Source organism: Oncorhynchus clarkii, chromosome 19 (genome assembly GCF_045791955.1).
Source record: "Oncorhynchus clarkii lewisi isolate Uvic-CL-2024 chromosome 19, UVic_Ocla_1.0, whole genome shotgun sequence".
Taxonomy (NCBI): Eukaryota; Metazoa; Chordata; class Actinopteri; order Salmoniformes; family Salmonidae; genus Oncorhynchus; species Oncorhynchus clarkii.
This window is the reverse complement of record NC_092165.1, coordinates 45843699-45870475: the sequence shown is the minus strand read 5'-3', so window position 1 is coordinate 45870475 and position 26777 is coordinate 45843699. Positions and strand designations below refer to the sequence as shown.

The following is a 26777-nucleotide window of genomic DNA, read 5'->3' as shown; positions in this document are numbered from 1 at the left end:
TTTTTTTTTTATTATAAAAAAAAAAAAACTTTTGACACTTATTGTTAATGTTTACATTCCTTTTTATGTTTTACTTGACTTTTATTGAATGAGCACCATTGACATTTCATGTGAATTTCTTGTCAATGGCATTAACAGGTAAATTAACAGAGTAGGCCTAACATTTGTGCTTTTGTAAGATACATCATGTCATCTTCCATTTATAGTCTTAAAACGCATAGCAAAATATACAAATAGATTAAAGCAATATCTAAATAGTACAAAATGGAACAAATGACATGAAATGTCAAAGAAATTAGAGGATACAAAAGTACTGTGGTATCTTCCTTGAGCTCTCTAAAATGTTACACTAAATATGCTTTCATTGCATCCTTCTTCAAAGTATTAGGTGTATATCTGTCTGTCTACAGAGCCTAAGATTACAAAGTGTGTTTTGAAAGGAGATCCAGTAAGGTTCACAGACAGACAGTATCAAAAGCATATAAACTGGGATTATATCTCTGTGTTTTAACAGTTGGAGTTAATGTCTGTCATGACCTCTCCTCTCCTATCCCATGTCTGTATGCCTTAGCAAGGCTGTTCTTGGTACTGCCCCTCTGTTGCTGTGAAGAAGTCCTCCAGAACGCTCCTCAGGTACTCAAAGGTTGGCCGGTTCTCTGGGCTCTCATTCCAGCACAGGTTCATAATATTGTACAGACCTTCAGGGCAGTCCTCCGATCGGGGCATCCGGTAGCCTCGCTCCAGGTTCTGGATCACCTCTGGGTTACTCATGCCTGACAGTGGGAGAAGACAAGAGATGGGGATGCAGTCTGGCTGATAATATGGGAAAAGTGTTGTATTTTGGTGAACAAAATATGTAATTTTTGAGGATTACTGTATACAGGTGCTATTTGGAGAATGGTGTGGAGTATTCTCAGTCAAATACCTGGATATGGGATACGACCATACGTCACTATCTCTGTCAAGAGGATCCCAAAAGACCACACATCTGACTTGATGGAAAAGGTTCCGTAGTTTATAGCTTCAGGTGCTGTCCATTTAATGGGGAATTTGGCACCTGAAAAGTGAAATAGGTTTATTTTATGGATATGTTCATTTCAATAGCACCCTATGCATTCTACATGAACACTTGGTGGGGCTATGGTACAGAGAGAGTTCCTGGCATAGCAGAAAGCACTTAGAACATTCAAGCACATCCATTTTTATAGTGTAAACTAAGGAAAGTCATTCTACCCTCTCTGGCTGTGTACTCGTTGTCCTCGATGAGTCTTGCAAGTCCAAAATCAGCAATCTTACAGATGAGCTCATCAGACACCAGGATGTTTGCTGCTCGGAGGTCCCGATGGATGTAGTTCTGTTTTTCAATGTAGGCCATTCCCTCAGCCACCTGCAGGAGGCAGTACAACATAAGGAAGGATTTTTTTTCCACCTTAATTTACCACGTAGGCTCAATGAGAACAAGTTCTCATTTACAACTGCGACCTGGCCAAGATAAAGCAAAGCAGTGGACCCAAACAACAACACAGAGTTACACATGGAATAACAAACACACAGTCAATAATACAATAGAAAAATGTTATATACAGTGTGTGCAAATGAGGTAGGATAAGGGAGGTAAGGCAATGAATAGGCCGTAGTGGCTAAATAATTACAATATAGCAATTAAATTAAACACTGGAGAGATAAATGTGCAGAAGTTGAGTGTGCAAGTAGAGATACTGGGGTGCAAGGAGCAAAATAAATAACAGTATGGGGATGAGGCTTAAAGCTAGTGAGGGAGATATGAATCTCCAGCTTCAGTGATTTTTGCAGTTCGTTCCAGTCATTGGCAGCAGAGAACTGGAAGGAAAGGCGGCCGAAGGAGGAATTGGCTTTGGGGGTGATCAGTGAAATATACCTGCTGGAGCGCGTGCTACTGATGGGTGCTGCTATGGTGACCAGTGAGCTGAGATAAGGCAGGGCTTTACCTGGCAAAGACTTATGAATACACTATGTGTGTGTGTGTGTGTGTGTGTGTGTGCGTGTGCGTGTGCGTACGTGTATTAGAGACAGACAGGGCAGAGGAAGATTCCTGTGACAGGGAGGTTCCCACTTCCCCATGTCAAATCTCTGTTCCTCACCTTGGTGCTCCACCCAGTTTTCACAGGCAGGTTATAATTGTGGCTGATCTAATCATATTTGTCTTTACCCTAAATTAATTTAATACAAGTAAAACCATAACATTTCCTGTGTGAGAAAAATGAGTATGATTATGAAACATATGATGGTTTGAGTGTGCAAGTATTTCTGTGGTAGCAAGGAGTGTGTTCTCACCGCCCCCTTCATGTACGTGTGTGTTTAGGCAGACATTGGTGCATATTTCAGACGTAATAATCTCACAGATAGGCGTCATGGGGCCCAAGGTCCTTGAGAGAAAACAGAGAGGTGCGTGTGTTGTATGAACTTGACCTCATCATCATGCCCAAAAATGTCTACATTTTCACTCACTAGCTCTAGGGTTCATGTTTTCACTGTCTGTCACGTAACACACAAAAAATCACAGTATAACACAAAGTTTTCATCTTCAAGAAGACCCGACCCTAACCTGGTAGTAACCCTAACCTTAGCCCTAACTATCTTAGATGCCCCTCTGCCCTCACTTTCAGTTGATGTGAAGATATTCTGGCTCTAAACAGGCAGCCCTGCTCTCAATAGCACAATACACTAGACAGAGTTTCCACTGTTGGGCCAGAGTCATTTCTTACAGGACTCATTTGAATTCTAAATCCAATTCCATGGCAGTTGGGTTCTTACTCACTACACGCTCACAGCAACTTATGATGCTGAATGCCATCAGGGTTCTAGCTATTGCTCAGGAACGTTGTCTTTTTCCATAATACCTTCCATAGATTAGGCTCTTCCTCTGTAACAGGCGGCTTTGAAAGTACTCTGAGCTTGGCTAGTTGACATCCCTGTAACCCCATTACACCTCCATGTGGCTCAATTTCCATTACTGTAAATGAGAGGTACATAATTGAACCCTGAAGAATGCACAGTGATGCCGAAACGTTGGTAAATACCCATGAAATTGCTGGGAGTATACATGGAGTCCGCGACTTTCTTTATTTTGATAGTTTATAGTTTATTCGCTGTTAGTCATCACCTCCACACAAACTATTATTCTGGGTGTGCGCCAGCTCGTGTTTTTTAATATAATTGAACCATAACATTATGTTAGTGTAGCCCAATTTAAATTAGATGTCGGTGTAAGCAGATGTTCTCCCATCTTTGGCCCGATATTTGGCCGTCAAACTACTCCTAAGTAATTTGTCCTTATACGAGAGGCTCAAGCAGCAATACAGCTGCATTCTTGATCTTTTGAAGTTCAAGGGGTGAATAACACAGTGGTGGTGACACAGTTAGATTTGTGTCAATGTGTCTAGTCTTATGGTGTTATTGTTAATAAACCTTACACAGGGGTCTCCATTGTTACAGTGAGATTAGTATAAGCCTCATAATAGCAAGGGCTGTTTCCTGTCGACGAGGATCATACAGAGAGAATAGAAAATGAAAGAGTGAATGGAGGGGATAGTGAGACAGAGTTTGGGAGACAGTGTATAGAGAGCTATTGAGATTGAAGTAAAGAGCAGGGGACTTGCCTGAGACGCCATATCTATGAGGGTGTTGATGGGTATTCTGGATCCCTCGGACGTCTTGAGAAAATCTACAAGAGCGCCTGTAATAAAGTGTGATCAAGTTATTCAAATGACAGATATAGGTCTTTCTATAAGCTAGGGTACCAGTGAATATTTCCTACACCGGACAACTTGTTACAGCTGTTGATAAGTCATTGATAATAATCAGCAGATTTTTTTCTTCATGTCATTACATTAAGATATAAGGGGATCATAGCTATAGTCAATAAAATTCAAGAGTTGATTTAAAACCTTTATCATGGTTGGTGTCTTGAAGGATTTGTCCAAAATCCTTGCATTTATGGCAGTGTAAGTTGTCATTATACATATATTAAGCATTAATCAGTTAAATTAGACATTGAACTTGAACCCTGTAAGAATCATGGATCTAGCTGTTGGACAGTTTGTTGTATAGAGATATCAGAAATGTAGTGTAGCTACATAACATTTAGTGTCTCCTTATGGTATGGCGTGAAAACAGTTTTCATGGGCACACAAATCCAAAATAATGTAGGCATTGCAAAATCGAGTGCATCTAACCAAAAAAGCTACCTTACCTTGATACTTAAAACCTAAATCGATACTGTCATTAATGTGGTTCTTCAGTAATTATGCATAATACTTGATGAATGCCATTTGGTGTCCAATTGGTTAGTTATGCTGTGATATTTTCACACTTCATCATCTGAACCAGGAAGGAATTTTCCGATTGACAGTCAAGTGACGAACAGCTGTTGTGATATGGGAAGCGATGCAACAACAGCCCAAGTGCTGGAAAAAAAGGTGTTTGTGAGGAATGTCCAGAATATATATTGTGCCTGAATCCACATTGAATCTAATATCCCGAGTGAATTGAGGTTAATCATCTATTGTTGTCTGTTTCATTTACAGCAGGGTCTCGTTAGGTTTAACAGAGAAATCATCAAGGTAATGAGTTCATGTTTTCTTATGTTTTTGTACCTTGGATTGGACACCGAGTCTACTGTGAACACTTGTATAGGACAGACTATTGAGCAACACCCAACGCTATTCATATGAGTTATTCTGGATAAAATGACAACAAATGACATCGTCTAGTGGGCTTATTCACAACATGATCTGTTAATGAAATAACCTGACAAATACATTTAGTTTTCCATGTTACACCTGCAATTTGAAACAATACAAGTGGCTTGAATTAGCCTAATGAACATGAATTTGTACTGGAATAGGCCAACCCGTGAAAATCAGACATTTCCTTACTTGGTGCTTGAAAAGTTATTGTAATTATTCTAGACAATTTAGAAGTTCTCCTGCTCCCTTTATAATTACCCGTGATTACATTTTTTATCCGTTTTTCTGAGCGATGTGGCTACTTTCGTTTGTTTCCCGTCACTTCATTTAAAGGGTGTTGCACGACTCTGTTGCGGTAAAACCAAGTGCGGTTATTATGAGGACGACACCTAATGTTGGTTTCAACTTGGCGTCCAATACAAATCCATCCATAAAAAGAAGACCTGTTTTTGGGTCACTGTCATTATAAAAAGTGATGATGAGATTCAAATGTTGAGATGAATTCTACCGCTATTCATGGGTTTATTATGTGTCTCTGTGTCGGCCACATAGGCTACAAAACATTCAGCATGCATCCAATCTATTTAGTCAGGCAATGTCCACATTATTCTCACATATTTTAGAATGTAATAATAATTTTAATATCAATGAATTGGCAAGACCTACAAAAATGTAGGTGGAATTATTATAAGATACAAATAATGTTATCTCAAACTATGTTCAGTGAATTTCCTTGTGGGAAAGATCAATGACACTTAACACTGCCATTCAAACTACATTTAGATGTCTCAGACAGATTTTTAAATGAGAAAATGAACATTTCCAGAAAGTCCGTTCACCATCAGTCGATGTGATGCATGGCTTCTATTTGACAGGGCATGGCTCCTCCGTCTCTATGTTGTGTTTGATTAAAACAGAACGATGCCACAGGACCTCAGCCAGCCAAGGCTAGCAGCAGGAAATGCCTTAAGAAAAGAGGAATGACTGTTCCAGGAAAGAAAGGCAACAGGCTTCTGTGCTTCAGTCCAGAAGGACTCCTTTGATGTATGTGCGTCAAGGTCGCTGTATAAGCCAAGGTCCAGTATAAGCCAAGGTCACGGTATAACCAAGGTTGCAGGGGATGTTAAAACTTCTTATGGCTGCAGTGGCAGTATTGAGTAGCTTGGATGAAAGGTGCCCAGAGGTGCCCAGAGTAAATGGCCTGCTCCTCAGTCTCATTTGCTAATATATGCATATTATTATTAGTATTGGATAGGAAACACTCTGACGTTTCTAAAACTGTTTGAATGATGTCTGTGAGTATAACAGAACTCATATGACCTGAGAAGAAATCCAAACAGGAAGTGAGAAATCTGAGGTTGGTTGATTTTCAACTCAGGCTCTATTGAATTCACATTGGGATATGAAGGAAGTTGCACTTCCTAGGGCTTCCACTAGATGTCAACGGTCTTTAGAAACTTGAATGAGGCTTCTACTGTGTTGTGGGACTGAATAAGAGCTGAATGAGTCAGGTTACTGGCAGAGAGCCATTTCCTGGTCATGCGCATTCCACATGATATCGACTTGCGTTCCATTGCTCCTCTAGACACAAAGGAATTCTCCAGGTAGAAGTTTATTGAACATTTATGATAAAAACATCCTAATGATTGATTCTATACTTAGTTTGAAATGTTTCTTCGACCTGTAATATAACTTTTTGAAGTCTTTGTCCGAAGTAATGCACAAGCGTTTGGATATGTGTACCTAACGCTAACAAAAGTAGCTACTTGGACATAAATAATGGACATTATCGAACAAATCAAGCATTTATTGTGGAACTGCGATTCCTGGGAGTGCATTCTGATGCAGATCATCAAAGGTAAGGGAATATTTATCATGTAATTTCTGGTTTATGTTGACTCCAACATGGCAGCTAATTTGATTATTTTTCTGAGCTCCGTCTCAGATTATTGCATTGTTTGCTTTTTCCGTAAAGTTTTTTTGAAATCTGACACAGTGGTTGCATTAAGGAGAGGTATATCTATAATTCCATGTGTATAACTTGTATTATCATCTACAGTTATGATGAATATTTCTGTTGAATTGATATGGCTATGCAAAATCACTGGATGTTTTTGGAACTAGTGAACGTAACACGCCAATGGAAACTCAGATTTTTTTATATAAATATGAACTTTATCAAACAAAACATACATGTATTGTGTAACATGAAGTCCTATGAGTGTCATCTGATGAAGATCATCAAAGGTTAGTGATACATTTTATCTCTATTTGTGCTTTATTGTGACTCCTCTCTTTGGCTGGAAAAATGGCTGTGTTTTTCTGTGGCTTGGTGGTGACCTAACATAATCGTTTGTGGTGCTTTCGCTGTAAAGCATATTTGGAACTGGACACTGTGGTGGGATTAACAACAAGATTACCTTTAAAACGGTATAAAATACATTGTATGTTTGAGGAATTTTAATTATGAGATTTCTGTTGTTTTGAATTTGGCGCCCTGCACTTTCACTAGTTGTCATATCATCCCGTTAACGGGACTGTAGCCCTAAGAAGTTTTAAGGGTGCCATGCCTGTCATTTTCCAGTTGTATTATCTTCAGTGATTAAAAAAAGGACAAATTGAGAGGATGGGAACACCAATCCTTCCTTTCTAGTGACAACAGAGGCAACAATTGTGTCTGTGAACACGTGAATCACAAACAAAGAGACAGTTTATAGAGGACTATACAAAGGCCTGACATTCACTAGCTCAGAGCACTTGCATACTGAAGATGTTGATGCACGAGTAACAGTGTCTTCCAATGTGCTTTGTTATTGTCTATCGCAATGTAAGGCCTTCAAAAAGGCAACAACAAACTTTGAGGGCAATGTGAAAACATGCAGGTGATATACTAACAGTAGTCAGAGGTTAAGACTGAGGCTACTGGAGAGAACATATTGGTATCAAAATATGTTGTTATTCTATGAAGTTACGTTTTCAGTGTCAGTCTGTGTGCAGTGCAGTGCACCTGTAACCATGGTAACATTTTTGTTGGTCTGGGTTTGCTACCCTTTTACAGGCAGCCTCTCTTTGTTGTGTGAGGAGAGAAAGAGAGTAGTCACTGGACAGTGGCTGAAAGGCCTCGTCTGACTGGGGGATTATGGGGGTTGAAGGGGGTGGGGGGGGGGGGGGGGGGGGTCTGTGTACTGACACAGGAATGGAGCCACGTGCCCATGGGGGTTGACACAGGTCCCATCACTGAACAATGAGACGGTGAATCACCACTCTCCAATTTGACATCACCTTTTTCCCATCAGAACAGACTTCCCTTTGGTGTGTAGACATCAGAGGCCCCGGCTGGTCGATTTGATTATTTTAGTTAAGGCAAGTGCCGCAGGTTCATCAAAATAGAAGAACAGAACTGAAAAGAATAGGATCAAGGTTACCTATTCTATAGGGAGTTAGTCTTACCCTGAAAGACGAGCATTGACCATTAGCCTAATAACAATGTTAACCTAGATAGTGACACTCACCGTTCTCCATGAACTCTGTGATGATGAAGATGGGCTCCTGGGTAACCACGGCGAAGAGGCGCACTAGGCGCGGGTGCTGCAGCTCCTTCATCAGGTTGGCCTCGGCCAGGAAAGCAGCCATGGACATGGTGCCCACCTTCAGGTTCTTAATGGCCACCCGTCTGTGGTTGTTGTATAGACCTGCAGCATAGAGGAAGGCCATTGGTGATACAGTAAATAAATATACAGTATATAGTAATACTACTATCACACTACAGTGTTATTATTCAGTAGTGTAGTATACGATGTGTAGGCCAGTTGAGTCAGTTGAGGACATGCAAGTTCACTATCGGTCACTCTCAACTAGTTTAGTTATATAACCTATGCTGTAATGGTGAGAATCAACTTGTTTTGTTATTGAAAGCATTCTTCTCTACATTTTATCTAAAACAAAAATGGTGATGAAGTTTTTTCCAATCTGACATGCATGGATAAACATTTAATCTGAAACAACAATCACCCCAATGATGTGGGTGTATTCAGTTGCTGCTGTTCGGATGAGGAAAGGAAAAACAATTATGTTGCCAAGATCGCATGCAGGAGGAAGTTGTTAATACAAAGTTCCATGGCAGGCTATTTTGAGGTCTGATATAGGGGGTTGTTTTGAATGTAGCATTGTGTTCACATACATGAAGATGGACGATAGGGAAATCTCCCCCTTCAATGGAAAAGTAGTGTGGAGGGTTTAGATTACATTAAAATATATTCTCACCATCAAAACATTGGAGTTTTTTGTCTAATGTTTGATTTTAGGGTCACAATGGGAGGGGCGATAGTAAATATTGTAATATAGACACACATGTATGAACTAATATAGGCATGTGAAGAGCTTCAGAGAGACTTAGCTACAGACTGGTTTTTGACTAGATCTTCAACCTAGAACGCTCACTGGCTCTTGCGTAATCTAACTGACACCTGACATCCATCCCAAGAGACTTTATACCAGCTCAAACAAGCCCTGCAGTCATGGCAGTATTTAGGAAATTACAAACAATGCAGAACTAAAGCCTAAAAAAAGCTGCTCTGGCAGACACAGAGAGAGACAGGCCCAAAGCCAGATTGAGCAACTGGTTGCTTTATATCTAGGGAATCGATGTAAACCAACACACTCATTTGTATTCTGAAAATGTCCACTGTGGTTGAATATAGCCTGAACATGGGTGGAAAAAGTACCCAACTGTCATACTTGAGTAAAAGTAAAGATACCTCAAGAAAAGAGGACTCAAGTAAAAGTCACCCAGTAAAATACTACTTGAGTAAAAGTCTAAAAGTATTTGGTTTAAAATATACTTTCTTGTTTTTGAAATTTACGGAAAGCCAGGGACACACTCCAATATTCAGACATAATTTACAAACAAAGCATACGTGTTTAGTGAGTCTGCCAGATCAGAGGCAGTATGGATGACCAGGGATGTTCTGTTGATATGTGTGTGAATTTGACTATTCATGTCCTGCTAAGCATTCAAAATGTAACGAGTACCTTTGGGTGTCAAGGAAAATTTATGGAGTAAAAAGTACAACATTTCATTTACTCACCCATCCAGACTTCCCCAAACTGCCCTGCCCCGAGCCTGCGCTCCATCTTGAGGGACTCTCGGGGGATCTCCCATTCGTCCTGCCACCAGGGTTTCTGGGGCACACGGGACTGGCAGGGCTTCATCAACCGGGTGCACAGGCCATCCGCCTCACCTGCAGACACATACAACACAGGCAGAGTCAAAGGTCAAACAATGCCACCTTATACGGTTCACATTTTAAAACAGATGAGTATGTGCACTATGGATGGTATGGTAATGTTTTTTGGTACCAAAGCTATATGTATTGTTTGGCTGATGTATTATTGTGTTCTGACTGGAGGCATCGCTCCAGGAGTTCAGACAGGATGTGAGTCATAGCACGTACGTGAGTGATGCTGGACCAGCTCTTTCAGGGAGTTGAAGGATATCTTTGCGGTGATGTAGAAACCACCAGTATCCAAGTTGCGGATTCGGTAGTGCTTGACCGTGTCTCCCGTGTTCGGATCAAATTCCCTAACAGACAAGGAGAAGGAGCCTTTGGTGGTCTCACTCTCTCTGACCATGAAGGAGCCCTGTGTGTTCCCCGGAGCTAGCAGGAGCCTCATGGCATCATTTCTGGAGAGGTTCTTGAAAAACCATCTGAAACACATGAAACAGGCATAGAACTTCAAACAAAACCACATCCCTTTCCCTTAACGGGTGTTGACTGTTGTGTATGGGGAGATGGTGTTGGGGTTGAGTTAGACTGTTGGGGGATGTATGTTCTTCCTACGTGACTTCAAGTGAAATTAAATACAATTATTTGAGTTTCTGAATTGACTTACGTCTCCATCTCCATGGAGTTCAGGGGGGCCACAAAGTTGTATGGGATGAAGCCCTTCTGGCCTGTGATGAGCGACTCTGCCATGAACCACTCCGGGTCATCCCTAGACAGCACACAAAACAACAACACTTACATGTAGTATAGCTGTTCTAACTAACATCTCACTATATCATACTTTCCAAGCCTTGGCAATGGGTCATGCTCCTTCAAACAACTACGCACTTTTGCATAACTACACAAATATACCACATCCTCTAAAAAGTAAATGGCATCATCACACATCCTCCACTATTCTTACTTATTGAGGATCTTCAGCTTGTCTCCCTTCTCAAATCCCAGGTCATCACTGTGGTTGGGTTCATAGCTGTATATGGCAACCACCAGGCTATCTGCACAACACAAAACCCGCATGGGTTAGGAAAACATAAACAGTAAGGATCAGATTTGACCCACAAGAAGTTGGCACATATTTACCCACATATTCATGTATAAGAACATACCTGGTAGAGGGGAAGAGGGACGCGTGAGATGAGAGGGGTATGGGATCAGTTGATCTGTGTACTGATAAGAGCAAAGCAGGTTAAGGTTCAGTAAAATAACCTAGGTTTCCACTTGAGAATTCAAAGATTATCATTCAGTGTCCTAACAATGTGGAAGTAGTTCAAGTTGTTATTTGCATGAGAACAGTAAATAGAAAAGTCTGGGGGGGTTCCACTTACAATTTAATTGATGGTAAAAAAAACAATTCCATTTTAACCAGATTAAGATTAAATTTCATTTAACAGGTTTTACGTAATGTTTACTTTGTGCCAACAAACTGGCCCACAACAAAATGGCATTCACATGTTCTCTTCTTCTGTATCTGTAATCTATAGTGCCTTCAGAAAGTATTCACACCACTTGATTTTCCCCACATTTTGTTGTGTTACATAATCTACACAAAATCTACACGTTTTGGTCAATAATCTACACAAAATACTCTGTAATGTCGAAGTGGAAGAAAAATGTGAACATTTGTAAAGAATTCATAAAACATAAAACACTAACATATCTTGATTAGATAAGTATTCAACCCCCTGAGTCAATACATGCTAGAATCACCTTTGGTAGCGATTACAGCTGTAAATCTATCTGGGCAAGACCTTTCGATACCTGGATTGTGCAACATTTGCCCATTATTCTTTTCAAAATGCTTCATGCTCTGTCAGATTGGTTGTTCATCATTGCTAGACAACCATTTTCGGGTTTGTCAAAGATTTTAAAGCAGATTTAAGTCAAAACTGTAACTCAGCCACTCAGGAACATTCACTGTCTTCTTGGTAAGCAACTCCAGTGTAGATTTGGCCTTGTGTTTTAGGTTATTTTCCTGTTGAAAGGTGAATTAATCTCCCAGTGTCTGGAAGAAAGCGTACTGAACCAGGTTTTCCTCAAGGATTTTGCCTATGCTTAGCTCCATCCTGTTAATTTTTATCCTGAAAAATTCCTCAGTACTTAACGATTACAAGCATACCCATAACGTGATGCAGCCACCACTATGCTTGAAAATATGGAGAGTGGTTCTCAGTAACATGTTGTATTGGATTTGCCCCAAACATAACACTTTGTATTTGGGACAAAAAGTGAATTGTTTTGGCAAAAAATGTTCAGTTACCAAAAAAATTATAATTTAGTGAATGTTTACAGTCCAAATGAATTGCCCACACAAAAGCCAACTTCCCCCCAAATGATGTAAGTTGTCAATTCCCAAGCACTGACATGCACAACACCCTTTCAGGTAGACCATGGTTGCATAGGTAATATTCATTGATACCTCAATTAAATGCATATTGGAGATGTTTGTGTGTTTTCACATTCCACTCCAGTTACCCAGCCACGTCCAGACGCTATGCCGCCGTCGAAACACACTCACCAATTTAGCTGACTTGAGGGGAATCGGGCAGTTGCAGTGGTCACACACTTCGTCTAGGTTCTCTATCCAGTCATCATCATAATCTGAACTATAGTTGCATCCCATTTTACCTGGAACATAGTCAAGTGTTTCTGTCAGTGTACATCACCACATAATAGAAGAGATTGATTGACAAAGTATAATAACAATTTTTGAATACTTGAGTTAAACAATATAGTTGCTTAGTGCCTCATACTTAGACTTGGTTCCCAAGAGACTTAGTGAACTAGATAGCTGTAGCTTATTATATTACCCTCTTAAAAGTAAAGAGCTGTTCAAATTTCAAATAAACAAAATCTTTAATAAGAAAAACTTTTTACCCAGAATGTATTTTATTTTAACATTCATGTAAGCATCTAATATCCCTTAAGTCCCAAGCCCTGCACAAACAACTCAGGATGTCTTGATATGACTAAATCAGCAGAATGAAAAAATTAAGTAATAATCTTGGCCAGACCAAAAGGTGAAATGGATCAGGAGGTATTAAATATACATTCTTGTTTTTGTGTAGCTTCACATCAATACACAACAACCAGAGTGTAGCAGGATTTTAAAAAATCCCCCATCGAAATTTCAAATACTACAACACATTGGCATGTACACCTTCAGTAAACTGTATAGGCCTTGTCCAATAGTAATGTGATGAGCAACTGCATGGAACTGAAAACTGATCCATATACTGTGTAGTTTGCTGGGATATGATAGACTTAAGATGGTGACAGATTAAATGAAGAGATTTGCCAATAATATACACTATACTGTATATACAAAAGTATGTTGACACCCCTTCAAATTAGTGGATTCGGCTATTTCAGCCACACCTGTTGCTGACAGGTTTATAAAATCGAGCACACAACCATGCAATCTCCATAGACAAACATAGTAAAATGGCCTTACTGAATAGCTCAGTGTCTTTGAACGTGGCACTGTCATAGGATGCCACCTTTCCAACAAGTCAGTTTGTCAAATTTCTGCCCGGCTAGAGCCGCCCCAATCAACTGTAAGTGCTGTTTTTGTGAAGTGGAAACATCTAATAGCAACAACGACTGAGCCGCGAAGTGGTAGGCCAAACAAGCTGACAGAACAGGATCGCTGAAGCTCGTAGAGCGTAAAAACTTCTGTCCTCAGTGGAACACTCACTACCGAGTTTCAAACTGCCTCTGGAAGCAATGTCAGCACAATAACTGTTTGTCGGGAGCTTCATGAAATGGCTTTCCATGGCCTGCACAGAACTCTGACCTTAACCCCATCGAACACCTTTGGGGTGAATTGGAACGCTGACTGCGAGCCAGGCCTAATACCCAACATCAGTGCCCGACCTTACTAATTATCTTGTGGTTGAATCCCTGCAGCAATGTTCCAACATCTAGTGGAAAGCCTTCCCAGAAGAGTGGAGGCTGTTATTGCAGAAATGGGGGGACCAACTCCATATTAATGCTCATGAATTTGCAATGAGAAGTTTGAGGAGCAGATGTCCACATACTTTTTTAGTGTAATTTAATGAGACCTTTTATGTTGAGACGCCAAATTACTAAGTGTTTCACAAGGTACATTTTGTGTTATAATTATTTTACTTCATTTCAGAATGAATCATAGTTTGGATTCTTTGATAGAAAATGTGATTATATGTAAAATCACACTTATCCGGTGTTAAACCATGTGTGGCACGCTCTCAGTGCGGATGGAGTGCTCTACCCCTCAGCAGTACAGTATGATGACCCTGTGCTCTCAGGCCCGTTCTACACTCCTATCCCATGGTTCGGCTCATGTAACGGGGTCAGTGGACTAGTTGGAGTCGCCGCCTGTCCCAAGGGCACAAATCCGTGAGAAAATCTGACGGGTTGGGAAATGCCTGACCCCGGTAGCGATAGTCTACCCCTACACTGGGATGCTCAGGGACGGAATGGTGGAGGACGAGAGGGATTGTTTTTGGGTGACATCTCTTCTGCTTCTGTCTGGCAGCCTCTTACAGAAATAAATCGAAACAAAGTCAAAATGTTCCATTTGAAGGGATTCCCCTCTTGGTTTCGTATTTTAATCATATTCAGCTGCTGATGGGCTGCCCTCCTCTCAAGGCCTTTGGTTTGTTGACTTTATTATCATTATGTTGTGCTGCATTTGTCGAGACATTGTTTTTGATTCTGTCTGTTTCACCTCCACTCACTGCGATGCTATGTGGTGTGATGAAGGTCATACTGGAGGTTGGACATTGGTCACACAAAGGTGGAGACTGGACACACTGCTCTTTAGGCTACCTAGTGGTATGACTAACCTGCATTGCTCTTCACAGAGCTGTATTCATGAATTACATCGACAAGATGGCCTTCCATAAGTACATCAACTGATCTGCCAGACTGCTCTGAAAATATGTTGTTGCTTTCATGAAATTATCACATTTTACATATGCATATTAGATACTCTATAGCTGTAATGATTTGCTATAAAGATGGATACTATATCACAAAGTCATTCTTGGTCACCAGATCCCTCCCTGACAAACAAAAACCCTAAACAATTGTGTGTCAACTTGTAATAAAAGCATAATAACCACAATAATTACGTTCACCAAACCAGATGTTTTAACTTAAATTACCAGTTTTCCCCTGTTGTTTTGTATGACCTTTTAAGCCAAGCCAAATGTTGTTTTTTCAGTACAGTTAACATCTTCTCAATATTGAATATAGCCTAAACATTTCTGACTCTGCTCATTTACTGTAGAAGACAGGTCTATACATTGTGGTACAATCATCCTGATAAATGAAGCTTTCAATGGGAGAACACACCAATATAGATGAGTGCATTATATAGCACATCAGGTTGAAGACGTACCTCATGAAACTTCCCCAATGTGTTCTTCAACAGGGTGTCAGCGATTTCACTGGTCTACAGCCAGAGCAGCTTTATCCATGATTTAGATATCTATATCTAGATATCTAGGATTTAGTAATCCTATCAAAAACAGCAACTAAGAATATAACACTACTTTTGGAGAGAACGTAAGAAACAATAGGATGTTGAGTGAGTTTTTTAGGCAGGGAGTTTTATATGTGAAGATCTCATCACTCACTCATGCATTGCCATCCAAACGTACACTCGCACACCCACACAGACCCACACAGACACATACACACATGTGCACACACACCTCAGTGGAGATATAGCAGCCCAAAGGGCTTCCTGTCGTTGAAAGGTTGAGGGTTGTTCTGCAGTGGCTCTGACAGGTGCTACCCATGCAGCTGTGTGTTACACAGGGAACATTAGGCTCCTCTGTAAATGGGTCAAGACAGTACCTCTCTCCTAGTGTGTGAATACCTGTGAATGCTCTATGATATTTATGACTGAAAATATGATGTATAATGTATAAGTAATATCTATCTAGATGTAGTGGATATCAAGTTATCAAATTACTTTATTCTTGCTATGTAACTACTGTAAAAAAGAAAAGTGTCATGTATGTAAAATGTGTGTATAATTTACATGTAACAACAAAATAAAAAACTGTTAAAAAAAAGTTTATTTTTGTCCTGGGGGGGTGGATGGGTCCAATGTAATTTTAAAAAGTACATAATATATATTTGTAAATGTTCCATCATTCACAATTATTTATTTATTTGACCTTTATTTAACTAGGCAAGTCAGTTAAGAACAAATTCTTATTTACAATGATGATACCCAGGCCAACCCCTAACCCGGATGACGCTGGGCCATTTGTGTGCCGCCCTATGGGACTCCCAATTACGGTTTGTTGTGATACAGCCTGGAATCAAACCAGGGTCTGTAGTGACTCCGCTAGTATTAAGATGCAGTGCCTTAGACCGCGGCGACATTTGGGAATTGGGTAAGATCTTGGTAAATGACAGTCTCAGGCAGTCGATAGACATTTTGATTCAGATCTTCTGTGTATCGCAATGAGACCGTTATTATGGGAAAATTTGTGTCATCAACACTTAGTTGCAATTGCCAAATGAGTCATTGGTCCCCAGTTCCTCTCTCTGGTCTCACTTCTGTGCCTCTGTGAGGGAACGTTGTCAACGCTGTGGACCACATAGCTCTTTGTTGCAGTGGCAGGCTGCAACTTTAGACTCTAGAGCATGTACAGAAGTCAGCCCAAACATGTACAGGAAGTGCACTGAAATATGTGCAACTGTGACTGCCACGTGTGATTCTCACATATTAAACCACTTAATTGAAGACTTTTTCTATTAATAAGAAGCATGAGTGTGTCTCAGAAATCGTATTATGTATCCAGAAAACAATGTTTTATAGTTTTACTTTGTAAAAGGCACAGTGATGCCGAAACATTGGTGTTTTACCCAATACATTACTGGGAGTTTATATACAGTGCATTCGGAAAGTATTCAGACCTCTTGACTTTTTCCAAATTTTATTACGCCTTATCTTAAAATATATATATATTTTTTGGTTTGCAATACCCCAAAATGACAAAGCAAAAACTGTTTTGTAGACATTTTTGAAAATATATATAAAAAAAGAATAATGAAATATCATATTTACATAAGTATTCATACCCTTTGCTCAGTACTTTGTTGAAGCACCTTTGGCAGCGATTTCAGCCTCGAGACTTCTTGGGTATGATGCTACAAGCTTGGCACACCTGTATATGGGGAGTTTCTCCTATTCTTCTCTGTAGATCCTCTCAAGCTCTGTCAGGTTGGATGGGAAGCTTTGCTGCACAGCTATTGGAAGATAAACCTTCACCCCAGTCTGAGATCCTGAGCGCTCTGGAGCAGGTTTTCATCAAGGATCTCTCTGTACATTGCTCCGTTCATCTTTCTCTCGATCCTGACGACTCTCCCAGTCCCTGTCACTGAAAAACTTCCCCACAGCATGATGCTGCCATCACCATGATTCACTGTAGGGATGGGGTCACGTTTCCTCCAGACGTGACACTTGGGATTCAGGCCAAAGAGTTCAATCTTGGTTTCATCAGACCAGAGAATCTTGATTCTCATGGTCTGAGTCTTTAGGTGCCTTTAGGCAAACTCCAAGTGGGCTGTCATGTGACTTTTACTGAGTAGTGGCTTCCGTCTGGCCACTATGCCATAAAGGCCTGTCTGGTGAAGTGCTGCCGAGATGGTTGTCCTTTTAGAAGGTTCTCCCATCTCCACAGAGGAACTCTAGAGCTCTGTCAGAGTGACTATCGGGTTCTTGGTCACCTCCCTGACCAAGAGTCTTATTTGTTCCAAAACTTCTTCCATTTAAGAATTATGGAGTCCACTGTGTTCTCTGGGACCTTCAATGCTGCAGAAATGTTTTGGTACCCTTCCCCAGATCTGTGCCTGGACACAATCCTGTCTCAGAGCTCTACGGACAATTCCTTCAACCTCTTGGCTTGGTTTTTGCTCTGACATGCACTGTCAACTGTGGGACCTTATATAGACAGGTGTGTGCCTTTCCAAATCATGTCCAATCAATTGAATTTACCACAGGTGGACTCCAATCAAGTTGTAGAAACATCTCAAGAATGATCAATAGAAACAGGATGCACTTGAGCTCAATTTTGAGTCTCATAGCAAAGGGACTGAATACCTACGTAAATAAGGTATTTCCATGATTTTGTTTTCTAAAAATCTGTTTTTGATTTGTCATTATGGGGTATTGTGTGTAGATTGCTGAGGATTTTTATTTATTTAATCAATATTATAATAAGGCTGTAAATTAACAAAATGTGGAAAAAGTCAAGCAAGGCATGTGATTGGTTTGACGTGTTGTGAGGCGTCACTGATTTACACCGGGTTCCGACCCCACTTCAGCTGATTTCTGATTGCTGATTGCCATGGAACTTCTCCAAAGGCAGGATCCCTGCATATTAATCCTGGGGATCTGGTGTTGAGCTGAGGTTGAGCTGTATACCAAGAAAGAGCTGAAGGTTTTTCTGGCACAAAGAGAGTAGAACAGAGTTGAGTTTGGGGGTTGTTTTTCTGTGTGTGGCCATGATAGGGGAATTTACATGTTTAAAGTAATGACTAAAGAATTCCACCCTGAAACATATTTAACGGTGTGAAATGTATTAGAATTATAAGACTATGTGAAATGTATTAGAATCATAAGTCTATAATCCAATAATGTATGTGTGGGACAAGTTAAGAGGGAGAAATGTATGGTTGAGAAAACAGGCTGGTAGACTACACATGACCTGGTTATGGCTCTGAAAAAGCTGACAACAGGAAAGAGGGCCCTTCCAAGGCCTCTCTAATCTAGGGAGGAGAGGAACGGCAAAAAACTGCGAAGGCTGGTATAAAAGTGATGTGTGTGTGTGTGTGTGTGTGGGGGGGGTTATAAAATGACTGTGTTTGTATTTTGACTTCAGAACTTTCTCTGAATAAAGAACTAACCTATTGCAGACTGGGGGCTTTGTCTTCAAACTTCTGGGAATTGGTCAAAGCTATAGTGATGGTTGAGTTCAACCATTGGGATAAAAAATTCTCGTGACAGGCCACTTCTCATGCTCTTAAAATGTGTCACGAATCCCGCCGAAGATGGTGCCTCTTCCTGTTCGGGCGGCGCTCGGCGGTCGTCTAGCTGCCACCGATTCCATTTTCTGTTTCATTTAGTTTTGTCTGATTAGTTCACCTGTTTCTTGTTTGGGTTTTGTTTTGGGCTATTTAAACCTGGTAGGCCCGCCGGCTTTTGTGCAGGCTTGTTTGTCTGTATATGGTGGGTGAATATTATGTGGATTCCATTTTTCCGAACAGTTTCGTCCTGTTTGTTGGACTGGGTCTTTATGCTCCCTTGTGTGTGTGGCTTGACCGTCACTCTGTTTTTGGAAATAAAAGATACACATCTTTGAACTACCCTGCTCTCTGCACCTGACTCCTCCACCCACTACCTCCAGAAGCCCGCACCAACCATGGAGTCAGCAGGAGCAGCGACCACCCCTCTTCCATCGATGGAGGAGCACGTCCTCCATCACACAGCCGTCCTCCATCGGATCGGTTCGGCGATGGACCTGATGATGGAGAGGATGGAGCGATGGGAGAGGAGTGGTCTCCCGACATCCACCCCAGCTCCCCCACAGACGACGCAGCCCACTCCTCCACCGGTGGCGTCCGGTCCCAGCGCGTTGCGTCTCGTGCCCCCGAGGGAGTACGATGGAGCGGCGGCTGGGTGCCAGGGATTTTTGCTCCAGCTTGAGCTCTACCTGGCTACCATTCATCCGACTCCCTCGGGTGAAGAGAGTGTGAGCCTCCTCGTCTCCTGCTTGACAGGTAGAGCCCTGGAATGGGCCAACGCTGTCTGGAACGGCCCAGACTCTGCTCGGGACCACTACCCGGAGTTCACCCGCCATTTTCGGGCCGTGTTCGACCACCCTCCCGAGGGCCGAGCGGCGGGTGAGCGACTGTTTCACCTCAGACAGGAGACGAGGAGTGCGCAAGACTTCGCCTTGGAGTTCCGGACCTTGGCCGCTGGTGCCGGGTGGAATGACAGGGCCCTGATGGACCACTACCGGTGCAGCCTCCGGGAGGACGTCCGCAGGGAGCTAGCTTATCGGGACACCACACTCTCCCTCGACGAGCTCATAGACTTGTCGATCCGGCTGGACAACCTGCTAGCAGCCCGCGGGCGTTCAGAGGGGTCTTGTCAGTTCCACCTCCCAGCCCTCCTGCTCCAACTCCGATGGAGTTGGGAGGAGCTGCATTGAGGGGGACCGGAGGAGGAGGCTCCTCTTGCACCTACTGCGGGCGGAGAGGACACACTTCGGACCGGTGCTGGAGGAGTCCGTCTGGGAGTCGAGATGGCAGGCGGAAAACTTCTCGGCCACCCCAGGTGAGTAAGCACCAAACTCACCCAGAGCACCCTGTTGGTCACATGTTTTTTTTTTTTTTTCCTGTGTTTTTTCCCTCTCTCCAGCATAAGGCGCTAGTCGATTCAGGCGCAGCTGGGAGTTTTATGGATCGTGGACTCGCCTGTAGGTTGGGGATTCCGTTGGTGCCGATAGACCCACCCTTCCCCGTGCACTCCTTAGATAGCCGACCGTTAGGGTCAGGGCTGGTCAGGGAGGCCAATAAAATAAATAAATAATACATTTAGAACAAAGGACAACAAGGACAACTAAAATCATAACAGCAATGCCAACTGTATATGTTTGTGTGCATGTCTGGCACTATTACATGTATGTGTGTGTTTTTGTATGTGTTTATTTGAATGAGAGTGTGCGTATATACATGTGTACAAACACCTGCACGGCATCAGCCTCAGGCAAACCGGCATCAGTTGTGAAAACACTGCCACTTAGTGTCATTCAAATGTACTTTTTATTATATTTTATTCAGACTTTTAGTATTTATTTTTTGTAACTTATCTTTTCATTCCATATCTCACACAGCATCTCCACTCCCACTTGTCTCCAATTCCAATTCCACATCCCAACCCTCAGTTTCCCTCAACCCATCCCATCTATCTGCTGGCCACCCACTTCGGGTTTTCTACGCAACACATGTCTTTCAACTATGCTGTGATGTTTAACGTACAATTTCAATCTATCTAATCGAATAGAATCCACAGATTGCGAGTTGAAGATAAATACTTTTACTAAGAGTATTAGTATATTAGTAATTGACTGACCCGGTCTCTCCTAACAGTACTATTTCTAGGGTCAATTTTAGTTCAATGCTACGCATTTTCAGCCATTCCTGAACCTGAGACCAGAAATAAATACAAGTATTTTATCAACCAGCACATTTGAGATCAGCCAAATTATTTGTTGTAATATTTGTTCTATCTTTTCAGGTGGATGAAATTGAAATTGTGGCCAGCTCTGCAATGCTTGTTTGAAAAAGAAGGATACCTTGATAAAAGTATCATTTTCAATTAATCGAAAATGAGACATGGCAATCTGCACAAAGCCAAAAAGGCCATTTTAAAACTTAAGCTTTTTTTTAGTAATCTACTTGAGAACAATTTAGGGTTCAAATAAAACTTTTGAATGAGTGAAGATTTTAAGAGAGGTTTAGTGCTTTCATATTTAATAATCTCAACCCACCCAATTCATTTTCATTATATAGATAGGCACGTTTTATTTTGTCTGGTTTAGCATCCCAGATCAAGCTAAATATTTTTTGCTCATATGATTTGAAAAATGAATAATCAGGAGTAGGCAGCACCATAAGTAAGTGAGTAAACTGAGATATGACTAAGGAGTTTCCATAAATAGACAGGTGTTTACCTCTCCATGGTTGCAGGATCTTGCAGTTTTCTATTGAAATTCAATGTGGAGAGCTTATATCTTTTGTGATATGAATACCAAGTATGTCCACTTCACCGTCAGCCTATTTTATAGGTAAACTGCAGGGTAATGTAAAAGTTGTATATTTAAGGATCCAATACGTAATATTGTACACTAATAGGTTTTAGTCCAGAGAGTACAGAAAGTTATCTAGATCTTCAATGAGACATTGCAGGGATCTAGTTTACGGACTTAATATAAAACTTGAGTCATCGGCATACATGGACACCTTTGTTTTTAAGCCTTGGATTTCTAATCCTCTAATGTTGTTACTGGATCTGATTTTAATAGCTAGCATTTCAATGGCCATAACGAATAGATATGGTGACAGCAGACACCCTTGTTTAACTCCTCTTGACAATTCAAAACTCTCTGAGAAGTAGCCGTTATTTACTATTTTACACCTGGGGTTGCTAAACATTATTTTTACCCGTTTTATAAGAGAATTACCGAAATTGAAAAAATCCAGGCATTTATAAATAAAATTCAGTCTTACTTCATCAAATGCCTTTTAAAAATCAGCTATAAATACCATTCCTGGCTTCTTATATGTTTCAGGATGTTCTATTATTTCTAGTAGTTGTCATATATTATCTCCAATGTATCATCCATGTAAAAAACCTGTCTGTTCAGGATGAACAATACCTGGTAAAACCCTTTTAATTCTGATTGCTATGCATTTTGCTCGTATTTTTGCATCACAACATTGAAGTGTAAGGGGCCTCCAGTTTTTTAGATAGACTGGGTCTTTATATTTGCCATCTGGGTCTTGTTTTAATAATAGAGAAATCAGACCTTCCTGCTGAGTACCTGACAGACTACCATTTCTATAGGAGTAGTTAAAACAATCTAACAATGGAGCTTTTAGTATATCAAATAATACTTGATATACCTCTACCGTTATGCTATTAAGCCCTGGAGTTTTCCAAACTGAAAGGATTTAATAGCCTCAAAAAGTTCTTCCTCTGGAATTTGGCCTTCGCACTGATCTTTCTGTACATTTGTTAATTTTCTATTTTTATATTATTTGAATATAATTCCTTACCATAATCTTCATTCAGTGGGAAAGGTTGAGATGGAAAAGAGAACATCTGCCTAAAATAATTAGCTTCCTCTTTTAAAATATCATTCAGAGAATCATAGATGACTCCGTCTTCAGTAACGAGTTTCTGCAAATTCTTTTTGTTAGCGTTCCTGTATTGGAGATTCAGGAAGAATTTTGTGCATTTTTCTCCATATTCCATTCAGTTTGCTTTATTTTTGTAATAGATTACATTAGATCGTTCTTTAACTAGTTCCTCAAGTTCTTTTTGTTTTTCCTCTAACTTATTTTGTATCTCTGTAGTATCGTTTTTATTGCGATCTACCTGTACTATTAGTTCATTGATTTCCCTTGATAGTCTAGTCTCTTTAGCCATAAACTGTTTTTTTTTATTATTGATGAATATTGAATTGAATGACCCCTGAAGGTACATTTATCCCAAACAATAAGGGAATTTGCTGAACCTTCATTTTACTGGAAAAATTCAGTTAGAAATTATTTTGTCTTAGTTAAAAATAAGTTGTCCTCAAGTAAACTTTCTAAATATCCCTGTCCATGTGGAAAATCTATAAGAGTTATGTGAATGCCAATTAGATGATGATCCGATCGCATTCTGTCTCCTATTAAAACTTTTTTAACCTTTGATGCAAGAGAGAAATAGACAAGAAAGTAGTCAAGACGACTAGCTTGATTAAGTATATCTCACTATGTCAGGGTTTTTTATACTCTCCGAATATCCACTATTTCTAATGTGTCCATAATATATGTGATTTCCTTAAGGGCACGGTAATGATAGTTGGTAGAGTGATTACCTTTACGGTCCATTGAGGTACTTAACACTGTGTTATAGTCTCCTACCATAATGATTACATCATTTGTTGTCTTTAAGTTCAACAAATTGGTTTAAATGTTTTCGAAGCAGTGTGGATCATTCTGATTTGGACCATATAGATTAATGAGCCAAATCTCTTTTTCATCCATTTTCATATTTAAAAGGATCCACCTTCCTTGCGAATAATTCCTGACTATTTGCACATTCAGATACAAATATTTGTTAATTAATATCATCACACCATTTGAGTTCCTTTGTCCATGACAGAAAATTATTTCACCACCCCATTCCCTTTTCCACTCAACTTCATCTAAGGATGTAGAGTGAGTTTCCTGTAAACAGTATATGTTATATTCCATTTCTAATAAGCCATGTACAGTGTAGCCTAGTGGTTAGAGTGTTGGACTAGTAACCGAAAGGTTGCAAGTTTAAATCCCAGAGCTGACAAGGTACAAATCTGTCGTTCTGCCCCTGAACAACCCACTGTTCCTAGGCCATCATTTGAAAATAAGAATTTGTTCTTAACTGACTTGCCTAGTAAAATAAAAAAAGGTTGATCTTCTTTTTTTATGATCTGCTAAACCATTACAATTATAACTGGCTATACTTATTTCACCCCTTACCATAACTAGATACTATTCTCAGTCTAAATGTACCATTATTAGTGTTTGTAAAGTTACTGCCATCAGAGGAATTATGAAGGTCAAAACTAGAGCTTTCAAATGTCTGATATTTAGAATTCAAGAAATAGGTTCTAGCAATATTTGTTTTATTCCCTTGCCTGTTTGCCTGTGAGCCAATGCCACAGATGTTAGAAAATTGAGACAAGATATTATGTGTGTAGTAAATCTGAGTAGGTTGATGTGTATGATATTGGATGTGATATAGTGAGAGGGTGTACAATGTCTGTATAAGAGTAAGACTATAATGTGTGATGTCCAAATAAATAATTACTCTGACAATTTGCATGGTTGAGTTTCTGTGTGTAACAAGTAGTGCATATAGCCTTAACATTCATGATGATAATTGTAATCCATATCATATCACCATCATAGTTGCATCATAATTACATAAAACACATCCCAGCATTTCCATAGCAATTGACATTTCACATGATCATGAAAGAGACATTGCATTACTCTAGAGATGGCTTCACTACAGTACAAATGTATTCCTTACAATATGTTATTATTCCCAATATATATAAGATATTCTGATATCTTCCCCTTGCTTGTTGTAAACGTATATAAACTTGTAGACAAATACATAAAAAAGATAGACAAACAATAATCACATTAAATTATAAAACAGTTCTCGACAATAGAGGGAGAGAAGAGAAGAGAAAAGAGAGTGTGAGAGAAGAGAGTGAGATCAGGTGTGTGTGTAACGGTTTTCATCTTCCTCTTCTGAGGAGGAGTGGGAAGGATCGGACCAATGCGCAGCATGGTAAGTGTCCATAATATAATTTTAATGAAATATAACTGAACACAGAAAACAAAAGAATAAGAGAATAAATGGAAACCGACACAGTCCCGTATGGAGCAAACACTGACACGGAAAATAATCACCCACAACCAAAATGGGGAAAACAGGCTACCTAAGTATGATTCTCAATCAGAGACAATGATCGACAGCTGCCTCTGATTGAGAACCATACCAGGCCAAACACAGAAATACAACATAGAAAAAAGAACATAGACTATCCACCCCAACTCATGCCCTGACCAAACTAACACAAAGACATAAAAAAAGGAACTAAGGCCAGAACGTGACAGTACCCCCCCACCCAAAGGTGCGGACTCCGGCCGCAAAACCTGAACCTATAGGGGAGGGTCTGGGTGGGAGTCTGTCCGCGGTGGCGGCTCTGGTGCGGGATGTGGACCCCACTCCACCATAGTCTTGGCCCACTTAAATGGCGCCTTTGGAGCGGCGACCCTCGCCGCCGACCTCGTACTGGGAACCCTAACAGCGGGCCCGAATAGACGGGAGACTCCGGCAGCGCCGGACAGGCATGAGACTCTGGCAGCACCGTAGTGAAGGGTGACTCCGGCGACTCTGGCAGCGCCGCAGTGAAGGGCGGCTCCGGCAGCGCCGGAGTGAAGGGCGGCCCCGGCAGCTCCTGACTGACGGGCGGCTCTGGCATTGCCTGACAGACGGGCGGCTCTGGCAGCTCCTGACAGACGGGCGGCTCAAGGAGATCAGGACAGACGGGCGGCTCTGGCAGCTCAGGACAGACGGGCGGCTCTGGCAGCTCCGGACTGACGGGCGGCTCTGGCCTGGAGAGAGAACCTGGAGGGAGGAGACGGAGAGACAGCCTGGTGCGTGGTGCTGCCACAGGACCCTCCAGGCTGGGGAGACCTACAGGAGGCCTGGTGCGTGGAGGAGGCACCGGATGGACTGGGCTGTGGGAGAGCACAGAAGCTCTGGTGCGCAGCCTTGGCACCACTCCTCCAGGCTGGATGACCACTTTAGCCCGGACCTTCCAGAGTGCAGGCACAGGTTAAACTGAGCTGTGGGTGAACACTGGAGATATGGTGCATACTACTCGCACCTCTCCCTTAGGCTCAATGCCCACATTCGCCCGGCACGGGTGGAGCGCAGGCATAGGACGCACTGCACCCTCCCAGCGAATGGAAAATAATCACCCACAACCAAAATGGGGAAAACAGGCTACCTAAGTATGATTCTCAATCAGAGACAATGATCGACAGCTGCCTCTGATTGAGAACCATACCAGGCCAAACACAGAAATACAACATAGAAAAAAGAACATAGACTACCCACCCCAACTCACACCCTGACCAAACTAACACAAAGACATAAAAAAGGAACTAAGGTCAGAATGTGACAGTGTGTGTATGTATAAGTCCGTATGTGTAAGCAAGCATGTAATTGAGTATGTGTGTGTTCATATCCATTTTATAATATTCAGATATTTGTTACAGTTCCCATACCTTCTTTTTTTCCGTAACCTGAAGTCCCTGTAGAATTTAGTACAGCCACGGTGTAATGGAGCTGTCTCGGAATAGCTGTCCATCAATAAAGAGTTTGTCCACAATGAAGAGGAATATTGGGACACGGACACAGAAA

The 26777-nt window shown here is 41.1% G+C and overlaps 1 protein-coding gene across 2 annotated transcripts; it reads right to left on the bottom strand.

Moving 5' to 3' along the window:
• Positions 1-44: 44 nt before the first annotated feature.
• LOC139374293 (proto-oncogene tyrosine-protein kinase LCK-like) lies at positions 45-26777 on the bottom strand. 2 transcript variants are annotated; one of them, XM_071115329.1, is made up of 12 exons: positions 26642-26777; positions 12528-12637; positions 11119-11179; positions 10917-11007; positions 10620-10721; positions 10181-10434; positions 9815-9967; positions 8240-8419; positions 3639-3715; positions 1234-1387; positions 926-1057; positions 45-773 (listed from the first exon to the last, which is right to left on the bottom strand). In XM_071115329.1, exons 2-12 carry the CDS (start codon positions 12630-12632, stop codon positions 568-570), a joined length of 1515 nt encoding a protein of 504 aa, XP_070971430.1. In that variant the 5' UTR covers positions 12633-12637; positions 26642-26777; the 3' UTR covers positions 45-567. The 2 variants fall into 2 exon arrangements, with proteins under 2 accessions (XP_070971430.1, XP_070971429.1); XM_071115328.1 differs by lacking the exon at positions 26642-26777 and adding an exon at positions 15396-15687.